This window comes from Culex pipiens, chromosome 3 (assembly GCF_016801865.2).
Source record: "Culex pipiens pallens isolate TS chromosome 3, TS_CPP_V2, whole genome shotgun sequence".
Classification (NCBI taxonomy): Eukaryota; Metazoa; Arthropoda; class Insecta; order Diptera; family Culicidae; genus Culex; species Culex pipiens.
The window spans coordinates 168373121-168395258 of NC_068939.1; the positions used below are offsets into that span (position 1 = coordinate 168373121).

At 31.2% G+C, this 22138-nt stretch overlaps 2 protein-coding genes across 2 annotated transcripts in view; one reads left to right on the forward strand and one right to left on the reverse strand.

Annotated features, from left to right (window-relative positions):
* On the forward strand, positions 1-9142 carry LOC120426823 (zinc finger protein 2-like). The gene is made up of 5 exons (XM_039591610.2): positions 1-294; positions 366-868; positions 922-1695; positions 1757-1987; positions 8927-9142. The coding sequence occupies exons 1-4, from the start codon at positions 36-38 to the stop codon at positions 1964-1966; spliced, it is 1746 nt and encodes a 581-aa protein (XP_039447544.1). The 5' UTR covers positions 1-35; the 3' UTR covers positions 1967-1987; positions 8927-9142.
* LOC120426822 (uncharacterized) overlaps positions 8664-22138 on the reverse strand; it is a 23848-nt gene continuing 10373 nt past the window's right edge. Inside the window, exons 2-5 of the mRNA XM_039591609.2 lie at positions 19175-19567; positions 18583-19106; positions 17848-18525; positions 8664-9719 (exon numbers count right to left, since the gene is read on the reverse strand). Of these exons, the coding sequence (XP_039447543.1) occupies positions 9246-9719; positions 17848-18525; positions 18583-19106; positions 19175-19567 (2069 nt within the window). The 3' untranslated portion in view covers positions 8664-9245. The remainder of the gene's footprint in view (positions 9720-17847; positions 18526-18582; positions 19107-19174; positions 19568-22138) is intronic.

A 22138-nucleotide genomic window follows, 5' to 3' on the forward strand; every position in this document is an offset into this window, starting at 1 on the left:
GCTGGTTACTTCACCGAAGAAAGTCGTACAGTACGATGGATGCGCTGGACGATCTTCCGTCCAGCGACGAGCCCTGCCGGCTGTGTCTGAAAAAGTGCGACCAGGCGTACAGCGTGTACGTCCACTCGGCGGACGGGCTGCTGCGCGAGCTGCCCAAAAAGATCCTGGACTGCGTCGCGCTGGAGATCGGCGACGCCTCCAACTTCCAGCTGGTCTGCAGCGAGTGCATCTGCAAGCTGGACTACTTCCACGAGTTCCGCGAGAACTGCCGCAAGTGCCAGACGTTCTTCGATGGTGGGTTTCTGCGCGCGGAGGGTTGCTTGGATGTTGTTTGTGATGAGGTTTGTTGTGTGTCTTTGTTACAGAGATGATGCTGTTTTGCCAAACGGAGGCTCTGGTGGCCGAGCAGCAGCAGCAGTTGTACCATCAACAGCACGGTCCGGACGAACTGCCGGAGATAAGCTTTTCGGGTAGTGAGTTTCTGGGCAGTCCCAACAAGGAGTACGACTACATCATGCAGAGTCTGGACAAGGAGGACATTTCCTTTTCGTCGAACCAGGAAGCGTTGCAGCTGAAGCAGGAGCTTGAGATTTCGATCCAGCAGAATCAACGGGAGCAGCACCAGCAGCACTACCACCATCACCAACACCAGGGTGAGTTTGAGGGCATTCCGGTGCAGTCGGCGATGGACGCCGTGATTCCGAGTGAGGAAACGTGCTTCAATAATCTGGAGGAGATTGTGGACTCGATCGCGGCTCAGCAGAACGCAAATGTCGTCGGGTATGCGATCAACGGAGGTGAATCTAAGGATAGTTTGGACTACGACGACTTTGTGGGGATTGATTCCGTTGACGACAATCGGGATGCGGTGAGGATGTGAATTTTTGTCCGTTTGTATCATAAATTAATCGATTTCAACAGTCTATTTCAGAGATTCAAGTACAGGAGATCATTTCGGAGCAAAAGTTTCAATCCTCAATTGGACTGCTTCCGGAACCGGACCTCAACGATACTAGCATCTCACAGCAGCAACAGCTGTTTATTGAAGACAAACCTGCTTTGGAGCAGTCAGTTCCTCCAATTCCTAGAGAAGAACCACCTCCCGTCCAAGAACAGCCAATCCCACCAGAACCAGCAGTGCCTCCGGTCAAGTTCCAACCGCAAAACGATCGAACCTGTGAGTTCTGCGGGAAGGAGTTTTCAACGCGAACCAAGCTGAAAATCCACCGCAACACCCACCTCAACATCTCCCCGTTCAAGTGCCCCATGGGCGGCTGCGGCAAGTCGTTCAAGTCCAAGATCGGCCTGGACGAGCACGTGGCCGGACACACCGGCAACTATCCCATTTCCTGCAACGTGTGCGGCAAGGGGTTCGTCAACCAAAGCTACCTCACGGCCCACCTCCGGATCCACGCCGACGAGAAAACGTTCCGCTGCAACATCTGCAAGCAGGCCACCTTCAAGACCAAGAAGTCGCTGGTCGATCACAAGAACCGACACCTCGGCCTTAAACCGTTCGAATGTGGCCAATGCCAGAAGGTCTTCACCAACCAGTATCTGCTTCAGCAGCACGAGCAAGTTGCCCACAGCGGCGTTCGCTTCCCCTGCCCGGAGTGCAGCAAGAGCTTCACCTGCAAAAGCTACCTCAAGGTTCACCTCAGAATCCACCAGAATGATCGACCCTTTGTCTGCTCGGTGAGTCTCCGCCTTCCTTTTCAAAGCTCAATCTTCTAACCCCATTCAATTTCTCAAAAAGATCTGCGATCGCGGCCACGTAACGAAGCGCGATCTGGACGTGCACATGACGCTGCACACCGGCAAGAAGCAGTTCATCTGCGATGTGTGTGGGAAGGACTTTGCGCGGTTGAACGCGCTGCAGTTTCACCGGAAGATTCACGAGACGGCGGGGGAGGTGGAGGCGGAGGCATCGTCGTCGACGACGACGGCGATGATTCCAGATAGCTAGTGGCGAAGCTGTGGGAATAGGGTAAGTCACGTTTTTTGGTCTCTTTTACAATCGTCCTTAAATGTCCGTATTTTGGATCTGCTGAGCAAAGCTCTTACTTATTCTGGCGTGTTCTCAAGAACAGTTTCATGGGAGAATGCATTGCAAAACAATTCAAATCCCGGATAAACCTGGATGAAACTGGAATCTCTAAAACGGCCATAACTCAGCAAAAACTCAACCAATCTGGCCACCCGGAGTATGGCAAATTACGTTTCACCAGAGTGCCGGAAACCGGTCCCAAAGTGGCCAGATTAGTCCAAAAGTGGTTTTTGGGTATCATGGATGAGCTTTGAAAATAACATCCATGGGCAGCACTGTCTGTGGGAAGAACAAAGATCGTTGATTGAAAAATTGATTTTTTTTCAAGATTTCTGTTAACAAAATTGTGCGGGAACTAGTGTTAAATGCATTTCAAATCACTTCTTTCATTCAAATGTTGGCACTATGGCTTGTTATTTAATTTTTTTTGTGTTGGAATTTTTAACCAGTCGGCATTCGCGGCAATCAAGACAAGCTATTGTGTTTTATATGTTTATAGGACCTATTAAAAAAATTCTAGGTATTCTTATTTGTTTGCTTTGTTAACGATATGTTCCAAGGGGACTAAAGGAGGTATTAGACTATAACAACCAAACAAACAAGCTCGCACTGTTTCGTGATTGACAGTTTGCCAAACTCGCAAACTTGTTTGTGGCAAGACTCGCAAACAAGGTAGGCGAAGTTTAGGATGGTGCAAAAACTGGTACCGGTGTTATTATTTTTTTGGAAAAATAAGATTTTTTAAAATAGGGTTGTTGTCATATCAATTAAAATATATATAATTTTCAGGTAAAAAAAACAATTTGCAATCGAAAACGACACCATTTTTTTCTTACAAAGCACCGTTCCCAAGGTTTTTTTTTCATTTTTATTTTAAATTTCGATATTTTTTTGTTTATTTGCAATATAATAATATTTTATGTAGGGAAAGCATCACTTATATTCTAAAAAAATAATTTTTGAGAAATTTATTTACGACGAAAACAAAATTAAGAAACTATTCGTTTTCTTTTTTTCTGAACCGTCCTCAACTTTGTCGAAGACACCAAATCGATAAGAAAACTCCTTCAAAAGCCCCACGAAAACAGCATGATTCGAAAAAAGTTGTACGATCGGGCCCAAAATTTAAGTTTTTTTGTTTTAGGGTGGTCCGATAATTTACCATTTCGACGATTTTGAAAAAAAAAACACATTAAAAAAACTATACTTAACGCCGTTTCAACCGATTTGAACTATTTAAAAAGGTCATATGAAAACTTAAAATGCTTGCGGGACCAAAGAGCGGATCGGATTCCCTGCTTTAATAGGATTCTGAGTTATGATTTTTGAAAATAAAAACTGGGCTTTTCGCAAAAATGGAAAAAAGACGAAATTGAGAAAAATCTACTGTTTCTCTAAGACAGCTTTAACTCGTCGTTATAATTAAAAAAAACTGTATCTTGCGAAGGAAATTTTTGATCGATTTGGTGTCTTCGGCAAAGGAGTAGTTATGGATGAAGACTACACTGAAAATTATGTATACAGGTATTTTTTTTTGTTGAGTAAATACATTTTTGTAAATAAATTTTTGTCATTAAAATATATTAAAAAACGTTCTAAAAAAATGTATATATGTTTGAGGTGACACAAAATGCCAACTTTCAGAAAATTCCAAAAAGGGCAAAACATCTAGAGTCCTATCCAAGTCATATTAAAAAAAGCGTTTTTAATTTTTTTCAAGGTCAATCAATTTTGACTTTATCTTTTAATGTAAAATAAAATTTGCAATCAAAACGTACTTTGATAAATTTTACCATTTTCAGGTTGAAAACGCAACACTAACAGTAACAGATAGAAAACACAGGATAAATAAGATTTTCTCAGTGCTTCTTAATTAGATTTCCTTGTGTGAAATCTCCGATATCTCGGAAACTAATGGTCCAATTTTCATCTTAAAATAAATTACATTTGTAAAATTTTCGAATTTTTTCGAAAAATCTTGGTATTATGAATGTTTTGGAATCAATACTAACATTTCAAAAGGCGTAATATTATAATGTTAGGACCCCATTAGTGGACCCCCTAGTAGAGCCAATGCACATTTTTCAAACTTCATCATCCCGGTACGAGAATCGAACTCACAACCTCTGGATTGGAAACCCAGCAGGCCGCTACTCGAAACCCATCCCCTACCGGTCAGTAGTCCCAGTGAGTAGAATTACTATTTGAAGGGATCTGACTTTGCCGAGCCAGACAGGAATCGAACCCATCACCTTCCGCTTACAAGGCGAAACCCGTAACCTCCCGGCCACGGAAGCTCGGCAAATTTTTCACAAATTTTCAATATTTTAAGCCCTTTTTCATAACCCTTTGTACAAAACAATGAAAACTGAAGTCTTTTGAACAATTTTGACTATTTGTTTCATCAGTTTTTTGTTGTTGAGCAGAAAAATAGCCATTTGAAAAAAACGTTTTTTTTTGCCTGTTATTAGAGCCCAATTTCCCGGGGTTACAAATTTCCCGGGAAACGGGAAATTTTCAGCCAATTTCCCGGGAAATCCCGGGAATTCCCGGGAAATTTTAAATTTATTGAAAGTTGTTATGGTCTTGGTATTAATTAATATTAAGCAACAAAATTGTATAGGACATCAACATTAATGGTTTAAATAAGTGTGAAGATCAATTAACAGCTTGATTGCATGTAAAAAAACTAACTTAATCCACCTATGTGGTTGCTGCCTTCCTCACTTTTTACCAAAAATGGGTAATATGAGTGGTTTGGACACACATTTCAGCATTTTTTTAGATCCAGAAAAAAAGAACACAGATATAACTTATGTGGTAATAACTCGAGACAGGGTTGCCAGATCTTCAATGTTTTATACTCATTGGAAAGGCCTTTCAATTATCTAACCAACGATGGGTCGGATGATGGATCCGGACATAGTTTACATACATTTAAGTGGGATCCGGCTTCAAAAAAGTACATAAATATCACTTATGTGGTAATAACTCGAGACAGGGTTGCCAGATCTGCAATGTTTTGGACTCATTGAAAAGGCCTTTCAATTGCCTAACCAACGATGGGTCGGATGATGGATCCGGACATAGTTTACATACATTTAAGTGAGATCCGGCTACAAAAAGTACATAAATTTCACTGAAGTGGTAATAACTCGAGACAGGGTTGCCAGATCTTCAATGTTTTTGACTCATTGGAAAGCCCTTTCAATTATCTAACCAACGATGGGTCGGATGATGGATCCGGACATAGTTTACATACATTTAAGTGAGATCCGGCTTCAAAAAAGTACATAAATATCACTTATGTGGTAATAACTCGAGGCAGGGTTGCCAGATCTTCAATGTTTTATACTCATTGGAAAGGCCTTTCAATTATCTAACCAACGATGGGTCGGATGATGGATCAGGACATCGTTTACATGCATATAATTGAGATCCGGATATTTATGAAAACACATTTTTATACATAACTTTTGAACTACTTATCGAAACTTCAAACAATTCAATAGCGATGTATGGGACCCTAAACCAAGTCGAATGCAACTGGTTTGGTCAAAATCGGTTCAGCCAGTGCTGAGAAAACTCAGTGAGAATTTTGGTCACATACATACATACACACACATACACACACATACACACACACATACACACACACAGACATTTGTTCAGTTTTCGATTCTGAGTCGATATGTATACATGAAGGTGGGTCTAGGAGCTTTTAAACAAAAGTTCATTTTCAGAGCAGGATTATAGCCTTACCTCAGTGAGGAAGGCAAATCATTCAACTACAAGAAAATGTATTTTGGTATTTTTTGATGAGAAATTTTAAACATGCCTCTGTGACCAGTTTATTGAAATGAAAACAAACATGCAGAAATTATGTTTTTCATGACAAATACTGGTTTCAGCTCTTGAACAAATAGGTAAAGCTTTTTAGTGTTGGTTTTACTCCACACAACCCAATGTTTTCAAATATTTGAGCAAACTTTGAATATATTCTTGCATTTTTTGATAACAAACAATAGAAAGTAATTTATTAATGATTTTTTTTTGTATTATCATGTTGTATAATTTAAATTACACGAAAAACTAACATCAATCCACTAAAAGTCTTTTATTTTTCACATTTAACCCTCTAACACCTGTAGTTGCACCAGTGCTCCATAATTCTTTTACTTCAAATTGTAATTTCTTTAGTACTAGGTACTCAACCAATTGAATTAATTCTTTTTGCACAAATTCGATTTTCGTCTCATTTGATCATGGTAAACAAAAAAACGTAAAAAAATCTCAATTTTAATGTGGAGGTAAAGAGTTAATATTGTTTTGATTAAATTACATCAATCTGTTGAAAATTAATAATAATTTAATTTGTAATAATTTAATACTCATTAAACAAGATCTATTCCCAGCTGCCTTAAAAATAAGTATTATCAGAAATAATTCTGATGTCATAATTTCTGATAATCTGATTAATTATATATAAACCAAACAATACATTTAATTTAACAAAATCATGTTAAGTTTGTTCATTTATTATTTTTTCAGAGCATTTTCAAAAAAAAGTTCAAAAAATTTAAGAAATGTATACTTCCGCTTGAATTTCGGGAATTCCCGGGAAATTTACAAATTTCCCGGGAAACGGGAAATATTTTTTTTCGGGAAATCCCGGGAATTCCCGGGAAATTTTTTCCCGGGACGGGAAATTGGACGCTCTACCTGTTATGGACCCCCTTTTCCTATAGTGGACCCGGGTCCATAATCCGATTGTGGACCCGGGTCCACTATAGGCAAACTGTTATTTTTATACCAAATTTAACCGATATTTGATGTTTTGATGCATGGTGTAGGTCTAATGATAGATATAATGAATAAAAGATGGATTTTGCTCACTTTTCATCATAAACAAATATGTTTTGTTAACAAAATTGGCTTCAAACAACAAAAAAACCTAACAGATATTTAAAAACATTTATTTCCAAAAAAGGTCAGAGAAAACGTTTCAAAAATCACTGTGAACATAAAAATATTTAAAAAAGTAACTTTGATGCACATTTTTTTCATATTAATTACATAAATGGTTGACCGAAACTAAACAATAGATTTGTTTACAGTTGCTGATAAAACCACGCATGTTTATTTAAAAAAAATGTTTTGTTCTTGATTTATTATTATAAAATATCATTTCAAACTGCAATTATGATGCTTCAGTTAAGTTTAATTGACTATAGTTTTGATTAATTATATTTTTTACGGCTTCAGCATTTTTGGTACTTTAAACATGAAACAGCTATATTTATAATTAATTGAAAAAAAAAACGTGTTTAGGTTGATAACAACAAGCATTTATTGTATGTTTAAGAGAAACTTTTGCTTAAATACACAGTTTTCTTCATTTTTGAAGGTTTAATTAACAGGGGTCCACTTTTGGAAAAGTTTGGATTTTCTTTGTCCTATATTGGACCCCCCTAATTTTTGCTCGAAAAAGAGCAGTTCTTCGCTTTATTTTAGTAAAGTTCCTTAAAATGACATTATTTCGACTTGCTGAAGTTAAAAAATCAGTCAAAAAATGATTGAATGGCTAATTCAATCATAAAATATAAATGCAGTTTTGTTGTGAAAATGCTAGTGGCCATGGCTTATTTCTGATGTCGAACTCAAAACACTCATTTTGGTAAAAATAACAATTCAGTATCAGTCAACATTGATTTAAATGATGCTGAACATGCCAAATAAAAGATTTGTAGGCAACAACACGTTTGAAATTGTGATTTCATTGAATTTTTCATCAAAAACCCTTCAGAGGGTCCACTATAGGAAAGGGGTCCACTAATGGATAACGTACCCTATATTATTATAATGTATTAAAAGTATACACTCAAAATCAGAAGTACCCCTTTAAAAGGGTTCTATCTACCCTTTATCTGTCAACACAAGGTAAACAAACCTTTTTGAGGCTTACTTCCACCCTTTTTTCAAGTTTACTGGTGCAAAAGGGTAACTACGGGTAAACTTGAAAAAAGGGGTGAAGTATTCCTCAAAAAGGGTTTGTTTACCTTGTGTTGACAGATATAGGGTAGATAGAACTCTTTTTGAGGGGTACTTCTGATTTTGAGTGTGTGCTGTCACCACGACGACCACCTTAAGGATTTCTTTCTTTTGTTCTATGAAAAAAAAGCAGGCTCGGTTTTACTTTTCAAGGGGGAGTAATGTTACTAATCGCTTATGGTTAGGTATTATGAATCTGGGTTAGAGAACATGACAAGTTTTCACGGCGGTTCCCGACGCCGTCTGGACTGCTGTGCATCTAGCACCAGACTTGTGTTTTCACATGAGAATGCTACTGTATAGGTAAAGACGGTTTACATTGAATTTGAGCTGGAAAAACACATTTAATGGCTTTTTTGCGGTTTAAGGTTAGGATTATTTGTTTTATTTTTTTGAGAAGTTTTGGAACTGCTAAATTGCGCTGGAAACGTCTAGAGGTGTGAGGGATTTTTTGTTATTGCTGCTTTGTTTCAGTAATTCTTATCCTTTTGCTGCTTTTTTTGGGTAAATTCCGGTCGTACGCTGACCCCTCACACTTTGATGTTTTTTAAGTTTACAGAATTCATAGTAACATGCAGGTATTTTTGTACTATTATTTATTGAAGTTATCTGACTTTTCTTTGCATTACGCATTGAATGGTAACGTGGCAATCGGTATTGACTGTGTAAAATGCTGTGATTATTTGTCCTTCTACTCGCTACTGATAAATGTTTTTTTTTTTTTCTTTAACGACAAATCTATTACGATCCGTTTGGTTTTGAAATAGCATCACATATTTTGTTTCTGTTTCTCCATCTCTACTAAATGTTGTTCTACCTTTCTTTTAGAATAAGCGCGATCGCCCAGGATACGCTCGACCGATTCTGGCGCCATGTCCAGAGAGGAACCGCTGCGTTCGATATAACTCTACTAGTGTTTGTCTTTTTTTACTGTGGCAAGGTATTTTGCATTGCTGTGATTTTTTCTTCCTTAAATTCACCGGAAAAGTTCCAAGGATAAATGTGCGAAAAAGTATGTGATTAAATAGTTCTTTTTGCTATGTACACACCGTTTTTGTCGTGCACTGATATCACAAATCCCAAAAAATAATAATTTCTCTTTTTTTGATATGCCAAACAATCTGCGTTAGACGCGCGCCGTCCCAGCTTAGTTGCTGATTGTGCTGATGCAATCGATGGCCTTGACGTGCGGGTGCTGGCCAATTTCCTGGCTCGATTCCCACGTGTTTTTCAAGTTGTTGCTGCTGATAAAGTTGAGCGTTTGCTGGTCCAGCGTTTGCAGCAGCTGGTCCGAACCGGTGGAAAATTTGCGTCCCGGCGCCGGAAGTGACCCGTTCGGCGTGAGGATCGTACAGCCGGTCGAGGCCACCGTCGACTGGATGATCGAGGGATTGGACGCGCACAGCAGCGGGATCGTGTCGGTGCAGATGCTGCGGTCCGCGGTCTCGTTGTCCGTGCACTGGCCGCCGTTGGAGCCGTAGTTTAGGAGGGAGTCGGTTCCGCCGCCACCGCCACCACTACAGCCGTCATTGTAGTTCAGGCTGTTCTTTTCGTGCGTTTCTTCTGATAGGGCGCTGACGAACGGGCAAATCATCGAGGATCGCACTAGCATGCACCAGTTCTGGAAGAAAATAGATTTAAAAATTTACAACCCCTAATCCTTTAAATTTTAGGATGTTAAAATTTTTTAATTTGAGAAATTTAAAATTTTAGAATTTTTCGAATATTAGAATTTTAGATTTTTTTTTATAAGTTTTAGAATTTTTAAAATTTTCTGAATTTAAAAAAATAAATTTTTAGAAATTTTTAGATTTTTTAGAATTTTTAGAATTTTAGATTTTTTATAAATTTTAGAAATTTTAGAATTCTTAGAGTTTTTAGAATTTTTAATTTTTTAGAATTTTTAGAATGTTAAGAATTTTTAGAATTTTTAGATTTTTTTAAATTTTTAGAATTTTTAAAAATTTTAAAATTTTTAAATTTTTTAAATTTTCTAAATTTTTTTAAATTTTTTTATTTTTTTTTAATTTTTTAAATTTTTTAATTTTTTTAAATTTTTTAAATTTTTAAAAATTTTAGAATTTTTAATTTTTTTAGAGTTTTTTAATTTTTTTAAATTTTTTCTTTAATTTTTAAAATTTTTCGAATTTTAAAATTTTTTAAATTTTTAGAATTTTTAAAATAATTATTTTTTTTTGAATTTTTAGAATTTTTAAAATTTTTAGAATTTTTAGAATTTTTAGAATTTTTAGAGTTTTTAGAATTTTTAGAATTTTTAGAACTTTTAAAAATTTTGAAATTTTTAGAATTTTAGAATTTTTAGAATTTTAAGATTTTTTTAGAGTTTTAAGAATTTTAGAACTATTAGAATTTTTAGAATTTCCAGAATTTTTAGAATTTTTAGAATTTTTAGAATTTTTAGAATTTTTAGAATTTTTAGAATTTTTAGAATTTTTTAGAATTTTTAGAATTTTTAAAATTTTTAGAATTTTTAGAATTTTTAAAATTTTTAGAATTTTTGAAATTTTTAGAATTTTTAGAATGTTCAGAATTTTTAGAATTTTTAGAACTTTTAGAATTTTTAGAATGTTTAGAATTTTTAGAATTTTTAGAATTTTTAGAATTTTTAGAGTTTTTAGAATGTTTAGAATGTTTAGAATTTTTAGAATTTTTAGAATTTTTAGAATTTTTAAAATTTTTAGAATTCTTAGAATTTTTAGAATTTTTAGAATTTTTAGAATTTTTAGAATTTTTAGAATTTTTAGAATTTTTAGAATTTTTAGAATTTTTAGAATTTTTAGAATTTTTAGAATTTTTAGAATTTTTAGAATTTTTAGAATTTTTAGAATTTTTGTAGAATTTTTAGAATTTTTAGAATTTTTAGAATTTTTAGAATTTTTAGAATTATAAGAATTTTTAGAATTATAAGAATTTTTAGAATTGTTAGAATCTTTAGAATTTTTTAGAATTTTTTAGAATTTTTAAGAATTTTTAGAACTTTTATAATTTTTATAATTTTTTAAATTTTTAGAATTTTTGGAATTTTTAAAAATTTTATATATTTTTGAAATTTATAATTTTTAAAATTTTTGTAATTTTTATAATTTTTATAATTTTTTAAATTTTTATACAGCCTTACATACAAATATTTTTAAAATTTTTTGTCACCCCCCCCCCCCCCCGCTTCAAAATTGGCCCAAAAAATCAGGGGGCAAAACAATATTTTTACAATAAACTCCAAAATTACAATGAAAATTCAAGTGCAACCCGCTGAAATCAAATTAAAATACATTCTCCTGCGTTTAAAATCATTTTAAGCATGTTTGGGTTTATTATAAAAATCTTAAGATTTTTTGAAAATTTTCGATGCAAAATCTTTTTTTTCGATACAATTTTTGTTTTTGACAGATCTTAGATTTTTTGAAAACTAATGATTGCAAAACAACTGAACTAGTGTAAAATGCATTTTAAAACAGTTTTTTCATTTAAATGTGAAGACTATGGCTTGTTATTTAAATTTTTATTTTTTTATTTGCATCGGCCTAATTTTTATATTTTTTTTAAATTTTTATAATTTTTATATTTTTTATAATTTTTAGAATTTTCAGAATTTTTAGAATTTTTAAAAATTTTAGAGTTTTTAAAATTTTTAGAATTTTTCGAATTTTCAGAATTTCAAGAATTTCAAGAATTTTTAGAATTTTTAGAATTTTTAGAATTTTTAGAATTTTTAAAATTTTTAGAATTTTTAGAATTTTAAGAATTTCAAGAATTTTTAGAATTTTTAAAATTTTTAGAATTTTTAAAATTTTTTAAATTTTTAGATTTTTTAGAATTTTTAGAATTTTTAGAATTTTTAGAATTTTTTAAATTATTGAATTTTAGAATTTTAGAATTTTAGAATTTTAGAATTTTAGAATTTTAGAATTTTAGAATTTTAGAATTTTAGAATTTTAGAATTTTAGAATTTTAGAATTTTAGAATTTTAGAATTTTTAGAATTTAAGAATTTTGAATTTTGAATTTTAGAATTTTAGAATTCTAGAATTTTAGAATTTTAGAATTTGAGAATTTTAGAATTTGAGAATTTGAGAATTTTAGAATTTTAGAATTTTAGAATTTTAGAATTCTAGAATTTTAGAATTTTAGAATTTTAGAATTTTAGAATTTTAGAATTTTAGAATTTTAGAATTTTAGAATTTTAGAATTTTAGAATTTTAGAATTTTAGAATTTTAGAATTTTAGAATTTTAGAATTTTAGAATTTTAGAATTTTAGAATTTTAGAATTTTAGAATTTTAGAATTTTAGAATTTTAGAATTTTAGAATTTTAGAATTTTAGAATTTTAGAATTTTAGAATTTTAGAATTTTAGAATTTTAGAATTTTAGAATTTTAGAATTTTAGAATTTTAGAATTTTAGAATTTAGAATTTTAGAATTTTAGAATTTTAGAATTTTAGAATTTTAGAATTTTAGAATTTTAGAATTTTAGAATTTTAGAATTTTAGAATTTTAGAATTTTAGAATTTTAGAATTTTAGAATTTTAGAATTTTAGAATTTTAGAATTTTAGAATTTTAGAATTTTAGAATTTTAGAATTTTAGAATTTTAGAATTTTAGAATTTTAGAATTTTAGAATTTTAGAATTTTAGAATTTTAGAATTTTAGAATTTTAGAATTTTAGAATTTTAGAATTTTAGAATTTTAGAATTTTAGAATTTTAGAATTTTAGAATTTTAGAATTTTAGAATTTTAGAATTTTAGAATTTTAGAATTTTAGAATTTTAGAATTTTAGAATTTTAGAATTTTAGAATTTTAGAATTTTAGAATTTTAGAATTTTAGAATTTTAGAATTTTAGAATTTTAGAATTTTAGAATTTTAGAATTTTAGAATTTTAGAATTTTAGAATTTTAGAATTTTAGAATTTTAGAATTTTAGAATTTTAGAATTTGAGAATTTTAGAATTTTAGAATTTTAGAATTTTAGAATTTTAGAATTTTAGAATTTTAGAATTTTAGAATTTTAGAATTTTAGAATTTTAGAATTTTAGAATTTTAGAATTTTAGAATTTTAGAATTTTAGAATTTAGAATTTTAGAATTTTAGAATTTTAGAATTTTAGAATTTTAGAATTTTAGAATTTTAGAATTTTAGAATTTTAGAATTTTAGAATTTTAGAATTTTAGAATTTTAGAATTTTAGAATTTTAGAATTTTAGAATTTTAGAATTTTAGAATTTTAGAATTTTAGAATTTAAGAATTTTAGAATTTTAGAATTTTAGAATTTCAGAATTTTAGAATTTTAGAATTTTAGAATTTTAGAATTTTTAAATTTTTTTAAATTTTTAGATTTTTTAGAATTTTTAGAATTTTTAGAATTTTTAGAATTTTTTAAATTATTGAATTTTAGAATTTTAGAATTTTAGAATTTCAGAATTTTAGAATTTTAGAATTTTAGAATTTTAGAATTTTAGAATTTTTAGAATTTAAGAATTTTGAATTTTGAATTTTGAATTTTGAATTTTGAATTTTAGAATTTTAGAATTTTAGAATTCTAGAATTTTAGAATTTTAGAATTTGAGAATTTTAGAATTTGAGAATTTGAGAATTTTAGAATTTTAGAATTTTAGAATTCTAGAATTTTAGAATTTTAGAATTTTAGAATTTTAGAATTTTAGAATTTTAGAATTTTAGAATTTTAGAATTTTAGAATTTTAGAATTTTAGAATTTTAGAATTTTAGAATTTTAGAATTTTAGAATTTTAGAATTTTAGAATTTTAGAATTTTAGAATTTTAGAATTTTAGAATTTTAGAATTTTAGAATTTTAGAATTTTAGAATTTTAGAATTTTAGAATTTTAGAATTTTAGAATTTTAGAATTTTAGAATTTTAGAATTTTAGAATTTTAGAATTTTAGAATTTTAGAATTTTAGAATTTTAGAATTTTAGAATTTTAGAATTTTAGAATTTTAGAATTTTAGAATTTTAGAATTTTAGAATTTTAGAATTTTAGAATTTTAGAATTTTAGAATTTTAGAATTTTAGAATTTTAGAATTTTAGAATTTTAGAATTTTAGAATTTTAGAATTTTAGAATTTTAGAATTTTAGAATTTTAGAATTTTAGAATTTTAGAATTTTAGAATTTTAGAATTTTAGAATTTTAGAATTTTAGAATTTTAGAATTTTAGAATTTTAGAATTTTAGAATTTTAGAATTTTAGAATTTTAGAATTTTAGAATTTTAGAATTTTAGAATTTTAGAATTTTAGAATTTTAGAATTTTAGAATTTTAGAATTTTAGAATTTTAGAATTTTAGAATTTTAGAATTTTAGAATTTTAGAATTTTAGAATTTTAGAATTTTAGAATTTTAGAATTTTAGAATTTTAGAATTTTAGAATTTTAGAATTTTAGAATTTTAGAATTTTAGAATTTTAGAATTTTAGAATTTTAGAATTTAGAATTTTAGAATTTTAGAATTTTAGAATTTTAGAATTTTAGAATTTTAGAATTTTAGAATTTTAGAATTTTAGAATTTTAGAATTTTAGAATTTTAGAATTTTAGAATTTTAGAATTTTAGAATTTTAGAATTTTAGAATTTTAGAATTTTAGAATTTTAGAAATTTTAGAAATTTTAGAAATTTTAGAAATTTTAGAAATTTTAGAAATTTCAGAATTTTAGAATTTTAGAATTTTAGAATTTTAGAATTTTAGAATTTTAGAATTTTAGAATTTTAGAATTTTAGAATTTTAGAATTTTAGAATTTTAGAATTTTAGAATTTTAGAATTTTAGAATTTTAGAATTTTAGAATTTTAGAATTTTAGAATTTTAGAATTTTAGAATTTTAGAATTTTAGAATTTTAGAATTTTAGAATTTTAGAATTTTGAATTTTGAATTTTGAATTTTGAATTTTGAATTTTGAATTTTGAATTTTGAATTTTGAATTTTGAATTTTGAATTTTGAATTTTGAATTTTGAATTTTGAATTTTAGAATTTTAGAATTCTAGAATTTTAGAATTTCAGAATTTTAGAATTTTAGAATTTTAGAATTTTAGAATTTTAGAATTTTAGAATTTTAGAATTTTAGAATTTTAGAATTTTAGAATTTTAGAATTTTAGAATTTTAGAATTTTAGAATTTTAGAATTTTAGAATTTTAGAATTTTAGAATTTTAGAATTTTAGAATTTTAGAATTTTAGAATTTTAGAATTTTAGAATTTTAGAATTTTAGAATTTTAGAATTTTAGAATTTTAGAATTTTAGAATTTTAGAATTTTAGAATTTTAGAATTTTAGAATTTTAGAATTTTAGAATTTAAGAATTTTGAATTTTGAATTTTGAATTTTGAATTTTGAATTTTGAATTTTGAATTTTAGAATTTTGAATTTTGAATTTTAGAATTTTAGAATTCTAGAATTTTAGAATTTTAGAATTTTAGAATTTTAGAATTTTAGAATTCTAGAATTTTAGAATTTTAGAATTTTAGAATTTTAGAATTTTAGAATTTTAGAATTTTAGAATTTTAGAATTTTAGAATTTTAGAATTTTAGAATTTTAGAATTTTAGAATTTTAGAATTTTAGAATTTTAGAATTTTAGAATTTTAGAATTTTAGAATTTTAGAATTTTAGAATTTTAGAATTTTAGAATTTTAGAATTTTAGAATTTTAGAATTTTAGAATTTTAGAATTTTCGAATTTTAGAATTTTAGAATTTTAGAATTTTAGAATTTTAGAATTTTAGAATTTTAGAATTTTAGAATTTTAGAATTTTAGAATTTTAGAATTTTAGAATTTTAGAATTTTAGAATTTTAGAATTTTAGAATTTTAGAATTTTAGAATTTTAGAATTTTAGAATTTTAGAATTTTAGAATTTTAGAATTTTAGAATTTTAGAATTTTAGAATTTTAGAATTTTAGAATTTTAGAATTTTAGAATTTTAGAATTTTAGAATTTTAGAAATTTTAGAAATTTTAGAAATTTTAGAAATTTTAGAAATGGGTCATTCCAGGTCAACTGAGTACACTTTTGGACACGACCTTCAACGATTTGGACCAAACTTGGAGGGAACGTTTATCTATCGATAGTTAACAGAAATCTCAAGTTTGGTGCTTATTGGAACATCCCTCTATTTTTGGCCCCGCTCTTTTTTTTGGCGATTTTCTAAAAATTTTTTTTTTCTTTTAATCATAACTTTGCAACTATTTGAGGAAAAGACTTTCTACAGGTTGCATTTTATAGAAAATTGTCCAAGGAATTCGATAAAAATAAAATGTTAACCCTTAAATGCCCTTTAATATTATATTTTATCGTTTTAAGTATAAAAATTAAGTTTTGACCAATTGATTATATTTTTATTTTTTTTATTTTATCGCCATCGTGTTCCCCGGACAATTTTACATAATAATCAATATAGACTTCAAACTAAAATGAACTATTGGCGAGATACAGCGATTTAACTGAAAAAAGTTTGATTTTGCACTGCACTCTGTCCTATGAATTCAAATCCGAAATGAGTTTCTTACATATAAAAACCGAATTATGCGAGATTCATTCCTTTTTGTTGAAATGTACACCATGAACTTCCGAGTGCTGCGCAAAATCAAACTTTTTTTAATAAATCGCTATATCTCGTCAATAGTTCATTTTAGTTTGAAGTCTACATTGATTATAATGTAAAATTGTCCGGGGAACACGATGGTGATAAAATAAAACAAATAAAAATATAAGCAATTGGTCAAAACTGAATTTTTATACTTAAAACGATAAAATATAATATTAGTGGGCATTTAAGGGTTAAAATTTTATAGAGTTATCTACGTGCGCATGTATTGCGTGTACGTACACGAAAAAAAGTGAGGTTAAATTTTGTACCAGCCAGCAAAACAAATGGTGTGCTAGTGTGTGTGAGATCGGGCTTAGATAGCTCTATTTTTATCGAATTCCTTGGACAATTTTCTACAAAATGCAACCTGTAGAAAGTCTTTTGCTCAAATAATTGCAAAGTTATGATTAAAAGAAATTTTTTTTTTAGAAAATCGCCAAAAAAGAGGGCGGTGCCAAAAATAGAGGGATGGTCCAATCAGCACCAAACTTGGGATTTCTGTTAACTATCGATAGATAAACGTTCCCTCCAAGTTTGGTCCAAATCGGTGAAGGTCGAGTCCAAAAGTGTACTCAGTTGACCTGAAATGACCCAAATTTTAGAAATTTTAGAAATTTTAGAAATTTTAGAAAATTTAGAAAATTTATAAATTTTAGAAATTTTAGAAATTTTAAAAATTTCAGAAATTTTAGAAATTTTAGAAATTTTAGAAATTTTAGTAATTTTAGAATTTTTAGAATTTTAATTTTTTTTAGAATTCTTAGAATTTTAGGATTTTTTTTTTTAAATGATTTTTTAGAATTTTTAGAATTATTAAATGTTTTAGAATTGTTAGATTTTTAATAATAATTTTGAATTTTCAGAATAGTTAGAATTTTTTAAAGTTTTAGAATTTTAAGAATTTTTAAAGTTTTTAAATTTTTTAAAAATTTTAGAATTTTTAAAATTTTTATAATTTTTTAATTTTTTTGGAATTTTTAAATTTTTTAGAATTTTTAGAATTTTTATACTTTTTAGTTTTAGAAATTTTAGAATTTGTAAAATTTTCAGAATTTTTAAAACTTTTAGAATTTTTAGAATTTTAGAATTTTAGATATTTTTTTAGGCAATAACTCTACAGAAAAACCACCGAAAACTTACCAAAATGTTCAAGCAAATGGCAAAGATGACCGGCATCACGCAGGACTGCACGTTCTCCAGCGCGATCACGCTCAGGAACCAGCAGATCGAGTAGATCGGCTGAAAGAACAGCCCGAACTTGATGGCGCGCTTAAACTCGGTAAAGTCCTGCATATCGGAGGCCAGACTCGGCGTGGACAGTTCCGCCAGCGACAGTTGACCCAGATCGATCCGCGTGTCGTAGCACTCCAGCGACTTCTTCAAGCCCTGGAAGCTGAAGCCGTGGCTCATTTGGGTCTGCTGAGGGAGGGTGACTACGGATTGACGGTTTTCAAGCGATTGAGCTAGCGCGTACTCTTGGCAGCAGGGGGGTGTTTTGTTGCTCGCGGCGTCCTTCAACTCTAGCTGGGGATAGCTGTTGCTTCGGTTCGCGAGCAGATGAGCCGGTCCGGCCGTTGGCATTCGCGGGTACATGAAGTCGTTACACTTGGAGGTGGTCTCGATGATGCTTTCGATGCTTTCGCACAGCATGGCGGTCTGCTTGTTGGAGATTCGCTTCAAGCTGATCGTGCCGAGGACCGTGGTTAGGATGATCAGGAAGGAGATTGGGATCATGAAGCTCACGATCATGCCCTTCTGGATGGACATCCAGCAGTAGCGGTGCACTTCGAACGTGTCGATCGAGGAGGCGTACGAGAACTGGAAGAAGGGGGAAGTGTTGAGTAGTGATCAAGATCTAATGATCTGACAACTTACCAGTACGTAGACTCCAGGAACTCCATACCCAACCAGATACGTGTACTTGAGACGCGGATTGCACTCGTTCACGATCAAGTCGTAGATCACGTAGATGTACACGAAGCACCAAATGCTGGTACTCAGGTGCAGGTAGTGGAGCACGATCGCGATCAGCTCGCAGCGGACCGTGTTCCGGGTGGCCTGCACGCCCAGCACAAAGGAAAAGTTGGACGCGGCCAGCATCAGCAGCAGGTTCAGACAGATCGGGTAGAACGTGTTAAAGTGCCGCAAGCGGCGATTTCTCAGGAACAGTATTATTGCTGTCAGTATCTGCGGGGCCAGCGCAAACACGGCCCCTATCACAATCACGTTGCCGCCCAGATCCTTGCGCAGGGTTCCGTTCGTGCCGTAGTAAATGTACATAATATTATCGATAAAGTCGTGCCCCTTCATGTCGTTGTTCAAGCTGTCGAACGAACCGTCGTCGTTGCTGTTGCTGTCCACGCGTGCCTGAGGACTCTTCCGGAGCGATTTGGACGAATCTACCAAAAAAGAAATATCAAACTCTTCAATTTGTCCCAACTCTCAAACCTCTCCCCCTTCTACTCACAAACTTTAATCACGTTCTCCTCGCCCGGGAACCGGTTCCGCTTGGTGGCACTCTTGTTCAGAAACGTCGCGTAAATCTGGTCCGGGTCGGGGTAAATGTCCGGCGGTCGTGTCACCTCCTCCTCGACCATCGGAGTGCTGCTGCCACCACCATCAGCCGAGGACAGCGAGGAAGGGCCGCCGTTCAGTCCCAGTCCGGCCAGGCCGCCGCTTTCGTACTCCTGGTTGTAGGCACTGCGCGACGGATTGCTCTCGTAGTCGTAGTACAGCGGTTCCACGATGTCGGCCGCCGGCCGGGTAAAGTTGATAAAGTCGTTGATGTAGCGCGTTTCGTAGCTGGTGCCGAACTTGGTGCCGCCGCCGTGGGTCGGTGCGGTTGCCGATGCCGGTTGGACTGTGGAAAGGAAAAAGGCATTTTTGAGCCACTATTTTATGTTTCATGGATAAATGCAAACATTTGTCTTTTTCATGCGACGGCTATTTACAAACCTCAAGTTAGTTTGCGCATAGGTCTTAAGCGTCATCACAGTTTAAAAAATCATGGAAAAGAGTAATTTTACCACCAAAAATGTGTAAAATTACCACTTTTTTAAAATTCATGTAACATTACATCATAAAAGAGGTAATATTAAACCTTCAATTTCACACCTTCTAAATTTACGCATTTTTTTGCTGTTATTTGTAAAAAAAAGTCATATTTCGATCCTTTCCCGATCATTTTACTGCAGTCACGTCAATGTTTGTTCAATCATCTTTGGATTCATTTCCCTTTCGCACGATAAATTTAGTTTTTGGCTTGTTACAGCTGTTTCCAAGTAATTTTTCATTCTTTTTTTTAGTTTGTAATTTGTAATTTATTGGAAACGGTAGCGTGTTAGTATAATACATTGTAACTTAGTTGTTAGTTTTTAGTTTTAATGAAACATACCCCTTAGTTTTTGAACATGAAATTTTTCGCTTATAGAAGTTTCTTTTAAATTCCAAATATCGCGTTTTTTTGTAGAAAAAACTTAAATTTTGGAGAAAAAAGTCTGTTGAAATGTTCTGTAACTATAACTCGAGGGACATTGATAGAAACTAAGTCTGGATTTTTTGGACCAAATTTTCTGTTTTTGCTACCTGCACGGAGAAAAAAGCGTTCCCAAAATCGTGAACATGCGTTCATGAAAATGGGAACCACGAACAAAGTGTTCAATTTGCATGGTACCGTAAACTGGGGTGACTTTGATAGCCCGGGGTGACTTTGATAGGTTTTTTAAATGCCCGTCAAATTAATATCTAAACATTTTTGAGAATTTTGAGTATGTAAGCATTAAGGGATAGCTTCTTATCGAACATGTATGCAAAAATGTGACTGTTATATTGGATGTATCAAAATTAGTGGCCAAACCAAATTTCTATCAATGTCACCCCGGGCTATCAAAGTCACCCCAGTTTACGGTACGATTTTCAGAAACGTACCATGCGAAAGTGTTCAATTTGTTCGTGGTTCCCATTTTCATGAACGCATGTTCACGATTTTGGGAACTCTATTTTCTCCGTGTGGGTGTTTTTGAGACCGCATTGAGTCAGGGTTATTCAAAAAATACTTAAAAAGTGAGAAAAATATTTTTTTAGACATTTAAAAAAATCGAAAAATATTGTTTAAAAAGTTAAGGCTTGTGTCAAGAATTGTTTGAAAACAAGTACTGGAGTACTACACACAATGCCCATGTACTTTTTGTCGCACGGTTGAGATTTCCAAAAAAGTGTCCACGTGGTTTGTGGATGGTCCCTAAGGATAATGCTTATTTTTCTGAGCACTATGACACTTAGGCAATTGAAATTTTTTTCAAGGTTTATGTCGCCCCTCCCTTCAAAATTGGTCCGAAAAATCAGGGGGCTGAAAACATTTTTTCTCAAAAAACATCAAAATTTCAATGGAAATAGAAGTCTAATCAACTGAGAACAATCTAAAATGCCCTTTTCTGCATTCATAATCATATTTAGCAATTTTGGGCTCGTTTAAAAATATGTTGAACCTTTATGAAATTACAGTGTAGGGGAGAGTGGGGAGACTTGATCCCCGGGAAACTTGATCCCAAGCCTGAATCTCGTCAGCATGTTGGTTAAAAAATTAGATTTGTTCTAGAAAGTTGTTCGAATTTAATTAAAACTCATTGTAAAAAACAAAGAAAAAAAATGGTTAGATTGAGTTACACACATTTTTCTAAGAAGTGCTGCAAAAAACTTCCAAGAGATCTTTTTTCTTTGTTTCGATATGTATAGAAAACACTCAAAATTTATTAAATCAAGTCTCCCCACTCTCCCCTACAGCACCGCAAAATCTTTTTTTTTCTCACAAAAATGAAACTTACGTCAATACTCCAAAATTTGGATTGCAAAACAACTGGGCAGGTGTATACTGCCGTTCTACGCATAATTGTCCCATGTCAGTTTTGGACGAATTTGACTTTATGACATTTATAAGTTTAGTTTGATGTGTACTTTAAGAAAAACACATAAAATCTAGTACTTTGTTCGCAAACTCATTAAAAACAACACCAAGTCTGTTTGTCTCATCGTTAAACTTCTACGCAAAATTGTCCCACCAACTATTTTCTTACACGGAATCATTATTTTTACGAAGCATTATGTCTGTTTTATAGCAAGAGAATCACAAATAAGTGTGATAAACTGCTAACTGGGGCGATTATGGACACATAGGGCGAAAAGGAACCCACGGGACAATTATGCGTAGAAACGCAGAAATCGGTCGAAAAATGTCAATCGCGTTTTTCTCAGTTGCACTTTTTCTAACATGGGACAATTATGCGTAGAACGGCAGTATAATACATTTTAAAACACTTTTTTCATTCTAATGTTGACACCGTTGCCTGTAAGTTAATTTTTTTTAACTTTTTTACTATACTTTGAAAAAATAGTTTTTTATTGAAAATACTATGTTTTTTTTAATGCTGAATAC